The 14511-nt window shown below is 37.0% G+C and overlaps 1 protein-coding gene across 1 annotated transcript; it reads right to left on the bottom strand.

The window, feature by feature from the left end:
- Positions 1 to 8993: 8993 nt before the first annotated feature.
- Positions 8994 to 9800, bottom strand: LOC115927774. The gene has a single exon (XM_030994039.1). It carries the CDS (start codon positions 9798 to 9800, stop codon positions 8994 to 8996), a length of 807 nt encoding a protein of 268 aa, XP_030849899.1.
- Positions 9801 to 14511: the final 4711 nt, after the last annotated feature.

Here is a 14511-nt window from a genome sequence, read left to right on the forward strand (position 1 = left end):
TCGTTCGTATATAATATGCGTTGCAAAATTTTTAACTGAAACCATCGTAAGCCCACATCAATAGTACAATTAAATCCAATAGAACAATATGTTTCCCAACTCTTACCATTTAGGTCGAAAATGCATATCCATTTAAGAAAACTTTTTACATAGTCCTTTTCTTCTCTTTAATAAAATTGCCTAGATATGTGAACTTCCTTTAATACGTTTCATAACAAATGCCATTGTATCTGGAAAAAGAGGTTGTGGCACCTTGTTAAAAATAGTACAATTGTTAAACCCTTGTCTAATTGCATCGCAGAATCCACGATAAAAAAGAAAATGTATTTGAATATTATACTTTTCTTGGAAGTGTTCCAGAGAGAACAAATCACCATTTGTGTCTAAAATATCATTGACAAAACAAACTCCCTTTTGACACAATTTTTTTATTATATATTGAGCTATTGCCTAATTCAATGTAATCATTATTCCATAAGGGTTGGCAAGAAATCTTATCATAATGCATGGACAAGAGCGTACTATAAGCCATGAACATTTCTTTCCAAAAAAAGGTTCTTTGTTTTACCTGCCAGTTCCCGAAAATAATTGTTTCCCATATATAATTTTAAATCTTGCAGTTCAGGCAAGAAAGATTGCAAACGACAGAGGATATTGCTATCTATTGAGCCAATTACTAATCTCTTAATCCAGGACATTTTTAATGATTGACAATGTGTGTATATATCTATCATTTTAACCCCTCCGTCTGCGTAACTTTGTGACATTTGATTTCTACTTATTTTATCAGGTTTCTCCCCCCCCCCATATGAATCTATAAAAAATAGCATTTATATCTTTCAAAAGATTCTCACCAGGATTGGGGAGGGACAAAAAAGGGGAGTTTAATTTGGATACTAACAATGACTTGACGACAGTGATTATTCCAAGAACAGTTAAGTATCGTCTTAACCACGATGTCATTTGACTTTTGATTTCTTTACATTTTTCATTATGATTGTGAAATATCAATTTGGGCAAATCCGTACAAAAGTCTATACCTAAATATCTGAAATAATCATCAAACACCCAATTTAGATTTCTATTCAAAAGAACACCATCTTTCTTGTTTTTAAATCCTCCAATCCAAATCGCATGTGTCTTCTGTATATTAACTTTTTAACCAGACATTGCATTATATTTATCTAAAATGTTTAATGCACCGTTTAATTCCATTACTGACCCGTTCAATGTTAGAAGAGTATCACCTGCATATTGAATTATTTTAAGTTGTCTATCAGGTAAGCTCAAACCAACAATGGAATCGGAATTTCTAAACAAAAGACCTAGTATTTTGGCACATAATAGAAAGATAAGAACTGACATGGGATCTCCTTGACGACAACCTCGCTCTATTGAAAATCTTGGAGACAGGTGTCCATTGATTAATACACAGGATTGAGCATTTAAATAGAATACATTAACCCATTTTACAATAGAGGGACCAAACCTAAAAATGTGCAATACTTTTGTAATAAAATCATGAGAAATAGAATCAAATGCTTTTATCAAAATCTATAAGCAGCAATAAACCAGGAATGTCATTGATATCAGTATACAATAATAAATCATATAACAAACGGATATTCTCTCCAATGAAGCGCCCTGACATAAAGCCTTTCTGATTTTCATGTATAAGAAAAGGAAGTACGTTCTTTAATCTGTTTGCTATACAAGCGGAACCTAATGTATACACCTCGTTCAATAAAGATATGGGTCTCCAATGTTTCAAATAATGTCTATCTTTTTTTCCTTTGGGAATTAAAGAGATGACTCCAAATTTCTGTGTATAGGACATTCCGGATGAATATGCAGATTTCAAATATCTCACTAAAAATATGTGTAATTCTTTCCAAAAATGTTTGAAAAATTCGACGGTGTATCCATCTAGACCAGGTGATTTATTATTTTTCATATTTATAAGTGCTTGATGAATTTCATCAATAGAGAGTTCTCCTTCGAGCTTCTGTGACATTGAAGCGGTTAATTTACTTATATCTGGATTATTTAATATTGTTTTTAAGTCTAGATCAACAACAGGATTATTTTTATACAATTTAGAGTAGAATAATACAATTTCTGATATAATATCATCTTGCGATGTTATCTCCTTGTTTTCAGTAGTGACCAATTTGCAAATACGTTTATTCACAGCATTTCTTTTTTCTAAATTCAAAAAATATTTGGATGGTTTATCGCCATATTCCATCAATTTAATTTTAGACCTCAACTCTATTCCTTCCATTTTTGTCTTTTCTTAATGATTCTAACTGAACTTTCTTTTCATTTAATATAACTAAAGCTCTATTTTTGTCCGTTTTTTATATCAATGCCTTCTCTAAATCTATAATTTATTTCTCTAAATCATATTCTAAATTTACCAATCTTTTTTTCTCTCTGGCTGCGTATAAAATTGTTTCACCTCTAATTATGGTCAACAACGTATCAAAAAATAACTGATCATTTACAGTAAATTCATATAGTGTATCTTGTCCTTCTACCTGAAATCTACTTGAATTGTTATTATATGGGACTGAATAGGTCTCAATCGTTTTCTACATAACTATCATTCCTTAACAACGAATCATTGAATGTCCAGTAACCTCGACCTACGCTACAATGATTTAAATTCAAAGATAGCTTGACCAGGGAATGATCGGATCTGTAACCAGGTAAAATCTCTATTTTATTAACGAGTGACAGTAGTTCAGTGGAGACCAAAAAGTAATCCAATCTAGCCGCCTTAAAGGGAGGAGGTTGGCGCCATGTAATTTCTTTTCCCAGGACATGTAATTCTCTCCACGGGTCTATCAAATCTAAATCATTCTTCATTTGATCAACTTTTTTCTTGGCATAATTATATGTATCTTTATCAAAATCTTGAACCAAGTTCCAATCTCCGCATAAAATTGTTAATGGATTATCAAAATCCAAAGCAAGTCTTTCAATATCTGCATAAAAACTAACACTATCGTGATTAGGACCATACAAGGACATTAATGTTATGTCATAGCTATATATCTGCAGGTCTAACGCAACAAAATTCCCTTCTTTTGATCCTCAATCTTATTTACATTCAATTGCACCCCTTCCCCAAACAAAATAGCAACACCTCTGGCATTTGACGCTTTATGGCTGAAAGAACAATTATCTCCCCAAAATCGTTTTATAGAAGCTTCTTCTTCAGCTACAAAATGTGTATCTTGCAAGCAACATATTTGGAACTTTTTTAACTTAACAAATTCTAAAACACCATTTCTTTTTTCGCGATTTCCCAAACCTCGACAGTTCAAAGAAATGATATTGAAACTAGCCATTGAATATCAACTTTACCGCGGTACTATGAAAATCAAATCCTGTGGAGTTTGTATTTTGTAACATCAAACAAATAACACTGACTACACTATGCGCTAGTCCACAGAAACAACTTATACTGCAACACCTATGACAATTACCTATAACAAATGGGTACCTGGTAGGAATTATTCCTTGAAACGCCGCGCTTAACAGCTGCACTGCTAAAGCCAGGGTAATTATGATGCATATTATTGTAGAGCGCTTAGAGACTTCTGATAAAGTAAGTGTTAGGCGCTATATAAGCAAATATAATAATTATTATTATTATTACAGTGATGTCTAGCACAAACGAAACTACAAAACAAAAACACATATGTCTCTGTTAGCGAGACAAGACGCAATACCAAGAAAGCCACAGGTGACCACATATTTGCTGTGGATCCCCGATTAACTATATTATGCCTGTTACGTTTGAATACAATACATAGGCCTACATCAGCTTTTCAATACAACAAAAATAAGTTGTGAGATAATAATCTTTCTCCAAAATATCGAACTGGAGTATTCTGTTGTATTGCTTATTTATGTACATACAAAGAGCTTATTTTCAAGAGGCACTAGATCCATGTGTGTAAATTAAGAAAGAACTCTTTGTTTACCCGATTTTGTTCAGGTGTCTATGGAAAATTGTTATTAAAAGGTGCATGTGTTCTTTATTTCTCTCGTAATTTAGGTTAATAATTTTGTTCAAGGTAAATAGAGGGAAATGTATATCATTATCTCCAACTGCTAAAAAAAGATGTTGCTCCTTTCGGAAAATAGCTCTTCAAATGTTTTACATGTAGAGATATGAATAAACAAAGAAATGGATGAAATCAGTAAAACAAAAAAGATACTGAGTATGAATCAGGGAACAAACTGAAAGTTTCGTCTCCTACATGCTGCCATTTTGACAAAAACCGTCTTTCTCTTGTCTGTCTTCCTTTTCTCTTTCCTCTTCCTTTTTTTCTTCTGCCCGTTTCTTCCCCTTTTCCCTTTTCCCCATGTAGCAAGCCCATATGGGGCCCATATGGGGATGATCTGGGTCACTTGTGCCATCTGGGCTAAATGGAACCCATATATGTATCCCACATGGGGCCAATATTTAGTAACCCATATGGGATCTATCTCAGCCAGCCCTTATGGGTCCCAGATGGGAATGAGCTGGGCGTACATATATGGGTAGAATATGAATATGTCCATATGGGTAACACATGGGGAAAATCTGGGTTAACCCACATGGGATATATCTGGGTTAACCAATATGGGTACCAGATGGGATTAAGCTGGGTATACCCATTTGGGCCCAGTTTGGTATGGGTCCCATCTGGGTCCCATCTGTCTTATATGGGTTTATCCATATGGGTCCTATATGCTTCTTGGGTGCAGATGCCTTAGGGCACCAGATGGTTTTCCATATGGGGCCCATGTTTCAGAGAATATGGGACCCATATGGGTCCCACATGGGCTTGCTACCTGGGTTATTATCCTCTCTGTCTCTCATTATCTCTCTCTCCCACTCTCTACTTCTTTTTTGCACTTTTGCGCTTCGCGCTTAACATTTAGCTTGTTGCTTTTTAACGCTGCGGCTTTGCATTTGGCGCACTGCATTTCTACAATGCTGTTGATTGAATAAATTTAATAAATTCATAAATTCCTGATGAAGCCGTATGAGCAATAATTCAATTTATTCTTGTCTCATATACGGTTGTCTCATTTACTTCGTTTTCTATATTATGTATGTATTATGAAAATGAGATAGCAAAATGTGTATATTGATGGTCATCTTGAGAGTAATAACCATTAACTACTCTCATCGGGCTCTCATCATTAATTTTTCTCTTCATTTTTGTTGTGATGGTAATTATTATTATTATTATTATTATTATTATTTTTTATTTTTTTTTTGGGGGGGGGGGGGGAACGGTGATTGTACAGGCCACCCCTCCCCCCCCCCCCCCACCTGAAATATTGGGGGGATATATCCCCCCATCCCCCCCCCCCCCGGGATCGACACCCATGATAGTGGCAGACATCTCTCCCAATTTGTCCAACACACGGAATTACTCAAATGTCAATTTGTCGAAATGTGTTACTCTCAGGAGGACCTTCCATTTTAAAAGGACATATAATATTTATGCTATCCATAATATATTTTGAGTAGTGCCTCAAAGGGAGAAGGTGCTTATGAAAAGAAAAACAGAATAATGATATTTTTGTACACAAAAAACGGGAGAGTTGTCCGTAACTACGTCACAATCAACTGACCAAATTGCCAATATGAGCTTCGCAAATCAAACCGAAAAGTATCGATGTTTTATCATAACTTAGTCACATTTATATTAATAAATTACACATATTTGGAAAGCTTAGATCCTCCTCTTTCATTTGATGCAACTCATATGATGATTAAAATGAATTTGAAGAGAGGAAAATAAAAGTCATTTGGCGGACGCTATCTGAATTTCAAAGAGAAAATCACACTTTTTCAAGTACCCCAAAAGTGCCCATTTTTACATAGGAAAAGTGCCCCTCTAACTTTGTAAGAAGCGCCCCTTTTTACTATAAAAGTGCCCCTATTACTTTGATAAGTGCCCCTATCAATTATTAAGAGTGCCCCTCCCCTTTTCACCTCTGATATGTGCCCCTTTTATTTTGACAGGTACCTCTTTTCCCTGACAAGTTCCCAGTTTACTTTGCAATAAGTGTCCATTTTCCATTCCCATAAGTGCTCTTTTTAATCTCTAGTAAGTGCCCCTTTTCGGGTACGAGAAGCGCCCCTTTTTATCTGTGTTAAGCTCCCCCTGCACCTCTGGTAATTGCCCTATTCAAATCCTAGAGTTGCCCCTTTTAATTTGACAATTGTTCCTTTTCCTTTGTAATAGCTACCCCTTTTTAACTCGGATAAGCCCACCTTATATCTTCACATGTGCCCCTTTCCTTTCTAATAAGTTCCCCTTTTCCTTATGATAAGTGTCCCAATTTAATAAAGAGCCCTTCCCCTTCTCATAAATGCCCCTTTTCTCCTATCAAAATAGTCCTTTTTCATTCTCATACTATTATGTCTGGTAAATGACTCTATTCATTTCTGAAAGATACTCGATTTCCTCCTGATAAGTGCTCTTTTCATCTCTAATAACAGCCCCTTTTATTTTGACACGTGCCCCTTTTCCTTCCTAATAAATTATCCTGTTTAACAATGATACGTGCCCCATTCCCTTTCTTATAAGGAACCTATCCCTTTCTTATAAATGCCCCTATCAAAATGTGATGGTTGCCTTTTTTCCGTGGACAAATGCCCATTTTCCATTCTCATTAGTGCCTTTTTCATCCCTTGTGAGTACCCCATTTTCACCTCTGATAATTTAGCCTTTGTACTTTCACACGTGCTCCTTTTATTTTGTAATAAGTGTCTTATCCCTTCGATAAGTGTTCCCTTTTCCTCTCATCACTAAACGTGCCCCTAATTTCAAGCGACTTAGAGCAATATCTCCCAAAGCTCGCTTACATTTATAGATGGTATAATATGTTACTATCATGTTTCGACCAACACACCCAACTGCAAGGTATGATGCTTAAGCAATATTGTATACGATGTATAAAGGGAAACAAATATTGAAATCATCTCTGATAATGTAATCAAATTATAGGGGTATACACCGATGTCAAAAAAATTGTATATTTTCGCTTTGAGATTTCCCTTTGTAGGTGCCCCTTTTTTCCAGAAAGTGCCCTTGTTGTTGGTGCCCCCCCCCCTACTTTGAAAGTCGCTCCGCCGCGGTGTAGTAACCTTTCATTAATTTGCTATTCGAGATAAACAGCTTTTGTTCTTTACATGTGTGAAATGACGTAGCGAACAAATGGCCAGTTATAACTAAGATATCATGAGACATGAAGATAGTAGACTGAAGAAGCGCATGCAATATGCGTATCCGGACACCTACCCCCTGGACATCTACCCCCGGATAACCACCCCGAATCAACTACCCCCTAGGTCAACTACTCTCTAGGGTAACCACCCTCTTGGAAGACTATCCCCGTGACAACTTCCCTCGGACAACTACCTTCCCCCCAGACAACTACTCCCTATGACAACTACCCCCGACAACTATCCCCGGACATGGACCCCCGGATAACTACCCCCGGACAACAACCCCCTAGGATAGTTGTCCTAGAAGATGGTTGTCGTAGGGGGTAGTTGTCTGGGGCGTAGTTGTTCGGGGGTAGTTGTCCGGAGGTACCGTAGTTGTCGTAGGGGGTAGTTGTCTGGGGGGGGGGGGGGTAGGTGTCCTAGGGGTAGTTGTACGGGGGTAGTTGTTTAAGGGGCAGTTGTCTGGGGGGGGTAGTCGTCCTAGAGGGTGGTTGCCCTAGTCCTAGGGGGTAGTTGACTAGGGATGTTATCCGGGGGTGAAAATCCAGGCGGTAGGTGTCCTAGAACCGCAATATGGCAGGACCTACATTCGATCTATCAGCCCAAACATTGGTACAAGGTGATTTTGACAACACTTTTTAAAGACCCTGGTGCTCAATCATCCGTGGCAGAAATATTATGAATAGGGTATCATTGGACAGAAACAGTTGCTCTTTATCATTAATTAGGTAAAGGAAATGTTCAAATTTCATGTTCTCAAAACAATTTATAGGTATAAGATTTAAATGTGATTTTAGGCACTCTACCACCGATAGACCCACCTGGAATAATTTGTGTCCCTTTCAGATGTGTATCAGCAAGCATGATCAGTTTAGCGTCAATGAGAGCTTGTTTCAGTCTATGATGCTGGTCGCAAGGCTTCACGGTCTGTCTCCAGTCAAACAGCATCTCACGTGTCCCCTTACAAGTCACCCGTCCTTCTATCCTGTTGGTCTCTGTGTATCTATTGATTTCTGCGACCTTGAATCCAAGTGTTTGTCCCAAGGCCTCCATCTGCTCACCCGTCTCGATGTCTTCAGCCAGCTTGAAGAGAAGAACATCGGCAATACCTCCATGTGCCGCCATAACTATAGGGATAATACACACAATTAAAATAAGAGTAAGAAACTTATTATAAACATTCATCAGTTAATTCAGCAGGTCATCATGGTAATCCTCGGATTTTTCAGCGGGTGCGGGGACTGGGGCTGCGAAATAGTTGGAGTGTTTTTGTCGTGTTTAAGCAGAGAAGTATGATCTTGACAATCGAAACCTAGGTAATTTAGAGGGGGGGGGGGAATACAAATTTTAATAAAAAAGAATTTAAATAAACAAAGCAAAAAAGACATTTCATGAATTCGAAAACGGTCCCGGTAATGGCCTATAAACCTAGTTGCTGTCTTTCACGTAATCCAATCCAATCCAAAAGATATTTGATATAGCGCCTTTTTCTTGCAGTTACAAAGCGCTGCACACATGCTCGACAATGTTTGGGCCACTTAAAAACAAAAGTTAGACACTTCTCAGAGATCAGTAAAGTATATGTAGGCTGGTAATAAAATAATTTCTAGCAGAATAGATGTGACTTGAGTAGTTTCTTGAACTGGTCAACAGATGAGGCCGTCTGCACAGCAGTAGGTAGTTGGTTTCACAGTTTTGCAGCAACCGATGGAAAAGACAATTCACCAGCACGTTTCTTAGAGAGACACTAAGTGAGCCAGATGGATGATGATGAGCGGGTATTTCGGACTCGAGGACGACGAACCAAGCAGTCAGCTATGTACGGGGGACATCGGTGGTTGAGAGACTTATAGACCAGTAGTAGGATCTTAAAAGCTATTCTCTGTCGTACAGGCAGCCAACGGAGTTCAAGTCGAAAAGGTGTTATGTGAGTCCGAAGAGGAGCAGAAAAGACAAGCCTTTCCGCTGAGTTTTGGAGTCTCTGAAGGCGATCAAGGTCCCTCTGGCTGAGAACAACGAAGAGACTGTTGCAGTAGTCTAGTCTGGACAGGACAAGAGCCCTCGCCGCAGCGTGGCATGTTGACTGATCAATAAACCGCCTCACCCTCCACAGGTTACGTAGGTGGTACTTGATGCTTCTGCTGAGAAGGTTGACATGAAGACTTAAGTTTACAGATGGTTCAAGTGTTAATCCCAGATTCCGGATGGACTTACATGGTGGGAAGGATTTCTCACCAATCATCAGTTTGACATCGTTCATTAGATAGGATGACCGATGATGCGGTGAAGCAGAGACAAAGAATTCAGTCTTGCCATCGTTGAGTTTGAGCTTGTTCGCATTCATCCAACGCTGAATTTCAGTGATACAACTACTGAGTCTGCCAAGCGCAGCATCAATTGCAACTGGATCAGTTGGGTCAAACATCACATAACATCTGAATGTCGTCTGCATACATGTGAACGAATACTCCATGAGCCCGAGGAATATCACCAATGGGACGAATGTAAAGGGTGAAAAACAAGAGTCCGATGACAGAACCTTGTGGAATTCCATGTGGCAATCTACAAGCTTTCGAAAGCTGACCAGAGATCAGAACATGGCTGTTCCGGTCTTCAAGGTATGAATGGATAAGCTTGAGAGCGAGACCTGTAATACCAAAATGGTCTTCAAGACGATTCAGCAGAATCGTATGGTCCACTGTGTCAAACGCAGCAGACAAGTCAAGCAGCACCATCATTACTCCTTTCTGACTGTCAATGGCTTGAAGTAAATCCGTCTGAATCTTAAGTAGTGCTGTTTCAGTGCTATGGTGTTCTTTGTATGCCGATTGCATAGGCTCAGCAAGTCCTTTATCCTGGATGTGCTCAGTAAGTTGTTGTAATGATGGTTTTATTTTCGTGATGCATTACCTTATAAATGCTGCTTCATACGAAGGTCCCCTTTTAATTCTGACAAGTGGCCCTTTCTTCCGTATTGATAGTGTTCGTATTGATATGTCAATCGCGATGAAAAGAGACGAAATGTTGTTTTTATCTTCCTCTCCCTACAACAACTTATTGATGATAGCCTCCGTCACATAATGCCCTCCTAATTTAAAGCAACTGAGAGCATATTTATTTAGAATTTCCCTGTATCCACCTCGCTATTATCTCACTTGGACTGATATAAATGTTTTAACCTTCAATCATGAGATTATGTTCAAACACCATTCGGATTAAACAATAAGATTTAAATGCAAATGAATCTTCAAACCATAATACACAAACACAAAGCGGTATGCTGAATCAGTATCTTGAGAATGATCCTTTACAATGTATTGATAGATAGCGCCTGGAAAGAAAGACGATCCCGGACAATTTGTAAACTATAGACCCATATCCCTCTTACCATGTTTTTCTAAATTTCTTGAACGACTAATCTATAATCGGTTTTATGAATGTTTAAATATCAACAATATTTTTAGTGAATCTCAATATGGATTTAGACCCAGCTATTCCTGTGAACATGTTCTTTTAAAAGTCCAACAAAAAAATATTAGATTCATTTCAAGCTAACGAGCATATATAAGGGATTTTCTTAGACTTATCTAAGGCATTTGATTATATGGATCACTCGATACTTTTATTTAAACTACAACAATGTGGAATACGAGGGATTGCATTAAACTGGTTTAGGGACTATCTTTCAAACAGAGTTCAACATACTTTAGTCCACGGTGTTTTGTCTTCTTCGTTAAATGTCTATATTGGGATACCTCAGGGATCAATACTGGGCCCCCTGCTATTTCTTTTATACATAAATGATCTTTGTAAATCATCTAATTTATTAACCTTCTATCAATTTGCTGATGACACTAGTATGTTTTTTCATCTAAAGATTTGAATAATACTGTCCGCGCTCTAAATAATGAGCTCAATAATATATCTGACTGATTAAAGATAAAGACCTGTTATGGTCATGCGATTGCATTGTGAAAGAAACGTTGTGGAATCGATCAGAAAAGGTTCACCATCTAGCATAATAAGTATTGGTGTGTAGTGCAAGGCTCTGGAATCATCAACATGATAAGAAATTTGGCCCAGTCTTCGTAAAGGTACGAGCACTGTACACAGAAAGATGTATATGGAACTACGCACACGTGCGTTTATCTCTCACAGTCCAATAGATAAACAAATTTACCAAATATATCAATTAATAGGCGGTTTCCCGGCAAATTTGTTATCATCATGTATATAGTCAAAACATATTCTTTCACATGATTGGTAATAAGAGCTTCCATTTCATTTTTTGAAATTGGAGCGTTTCCAATACTGTTCTTTACCTTTAGAAGCAAATAAATTGTCCCTGAATGTTGACAAAACTAAATGTGTTTATTTTCGAAAAACTAAATATAATATAGGATCTAAAATTTCCGATATAGCTAGCAATAACGGTCCTTTAAATGATAACGATAATATTCCCATTTATATTAATAATAAACTTATTCAACTAAGTAATTCCGTTAACTTCTAGGGTGTCGTATTAGATAATTGATTGGGATTTAAGGACCATATTACCATTTTTTTTTACATAAGATCGCCAGAAATGCTGGCTTGATAAATAAGCTAAAATATAGTTTGTTACCCGAAAATGTGATAACTTTATATTATTCCATTATTTTACCTTATTTGAAATATTGTAATATTGTATGGGCTACCAATGCAACACAAACTGAATTAAACTCACTATTTAAAGTTCAAAAGAAATGTTTAAGAATAGCTACCAATTCTCATTATCTAGCACCATCCGCACCTTTGTTTAAGAAACTATCGTTATTAAATATATATGATATAAATAAGCAAGAAATCGCAACGCTCATGTACAAATATAAAAGCAAGTTGTTACCTACCCCTTTTGAGACCTCTTTCAATATAATAGTCAAATTCATAATTATAATACACGATTTTCCAACAAATTTCATTTATGGTCTGATAAGTCTAATTATGAAGCTAAATCAATGAGTTATCTAGGTCCTAAACAGTGGAATATGATTCCCCAAGTAATAACGAAATCACAATTCATATCTTCCTTTAGAAAACAATATAAAATCTTACTACTAAATAATTATTAATCAGCACAGTTGTTGATTTTGTTTTGATTTTGTATAGCTGAACCCTCTTTCATTGTTATTTTGTTTTCTTTTTCTTTCTTTTCCCCCTTTATATATTTTGTTTTTCTTTCTATTTTACTTTCTCTTGTCTCATACATAGTTGAAGTGTTTGTACTTTGCTTATTTTACTCAATTTATTGTTGTGTGCTTATAATATTTGATATTTCTTTTTGTATTGTTTTTCATTATTTAATGGGCGAACCAACTTCACAGGTTTTCGCAACCTTCATGGAAAGCCCCGCATATAACCTTTGTAAACATAGTTCAAATTTACTGTTACTTTGTATATTTTGATTTTTATATTGCGAAATAAAATTGAATTGAATTGAACAGGTGAATGGAGCCACCCGCATCCAGGCACCCCGACAAGACCCACGCACCCTACCCGAACACATTAATATGTGGCACATTTAAAAAACCGGCTTTATGATCCTGATTATACGTAACAGAGCCGAGGCAAGGAAAGATTCAACAGGAGGTTAATTGGCAAGTGTTAGATTTACCATGGAGTTACTAGCCGGCTGGCAAGAGACTGTCAAAGGATCGATTCGTCAACAATAGGGTCATATTTATCGTCTACCATTAGCATTAAACATATGATTGTCTGTAACGGCAGCGGTTGCTTTTGGGTACGCGTAGGCGAATACTTGAGCGGTGATATCCAGAGAAATGATGTAATGAATGTGATTAGTCATTCATTATTGTATACAGCGTACTGATAGGGGGGAGTTCTGAATAAATCAACCGCTGAGCAATTTGCCTGGGTCTATCTAACTTTCTCTGATTTTGTTTTGTGAGATTACCAAAGGTGCACAAGAAATTGAATGTCAGGATACTCTGTATAAGAGATTGGTAGAAGAGAACCAGGATCATATTATCGACATGAAACTCCTTACGTTTCCTTCAAAAGTGTAACCGTCGACTCACTTTGCCTGCTATAATTTGGGTGTTTATTATCAACATTTGTTCCCAAGTACTTATATTCGGAAAATCGCTCAATGTTTTGATCATGGATAACCAACGGGTCACGAGGCTGAGAGGAACGACGAAAATCTAATACCATTTCCTTAATCTTGTTAACGTTAAAGTGCCTGTTCAAAGAAAATCACAAATATGGCAAATAACGTATCACTGGAAACTGGTAAGCTAACAGATGGCCATCATACAAGCTTTAGGTTAAGTACATATCGGGTAATTTATAAAAATACAAATAAAACTACTTCCATAGCATCCAGGATATGCTAGAGATTCGCCAGAAAATTAACGATGTTTCAATGCCGTCGCGATATGAACCAATCCTGCCCAAGCAGACGACATCCCATAAAGAATAAACATAACTGCAATGCTTTTATTTTTCAAAATATAATGAGTTTAGTGTATATAAATGTGATGGAATTTTAAATAGCCAGGATAGAGGTTAATGAACAATCAAAGAAACCAAATTTTCAAATTGAAAACCCCCGGAATGATAGCATGGACGGCATTTGTTCCCTCTTGAAACGCTGAACATACGGCGGTGTATATGCAGCTGACAATACAATCAAAGATATACCAGCTTGTGGTATCTCTTTGATACAATCCCGTCTTATTTTGTTTACAAGCGACGGATTCCTTTTTTTTTTATCCTTGCATTTTTCATTAAAATAATACCATGCGCGGGGTTTAGAGTGAGACCATAGATTAAACATTAGTCCTGAGGGTGGTGAAGTAAGAGAAATAACTGAAGGGAAGATCATAAAACAGGCACTGAAAATGTGTAAGATGTCATGGGACATCGTCTGCTTGTGCAAATCATGTTCAACATGTGACGTCACACATCTCAGCAGCGATCGGAGAGCTTTTCAGGTGCTATGCAAAGAATGTATTTAGGCGTTTTGTAATTGATAATAATAATTACTTCGAATGTTTCCAAGCATTGAATTTTGATTATCTTGTCCACTCAAAGTTTCAACTTTGCAATAATGACAATAAAGTTAGTTTTTAAAATCAAAGAACCTTCTCTTTAAGGACCAGATGGTGCTGATCGCACCAGTTTACGAATTGATCAACTTCTCTAGAATATGGGCAGGTATCTCCTTGAAGGAATTCAGTTATATTAGTGTCATCTGCTTACTT

The sequence above is a fragment of the Strongylocentrotus purpuratus genome, unplaced genomic scaffold, assembly GCF_000002235.5.
Source record: "Strongylocentrotus purpuratus isolate Spur 01 unplaced genomic scaffold, Spur_5.0 spur5_scaffold_20, whole genome shotgun sequence".
Taxonomy (NCBI): Eukaryota; Metazoa; Echinodermata; class Echinoidea; order Camarodonta; family Strongylocentrotidae; genus Strongylocentrotus; species Strongylocentrotus purpuratus.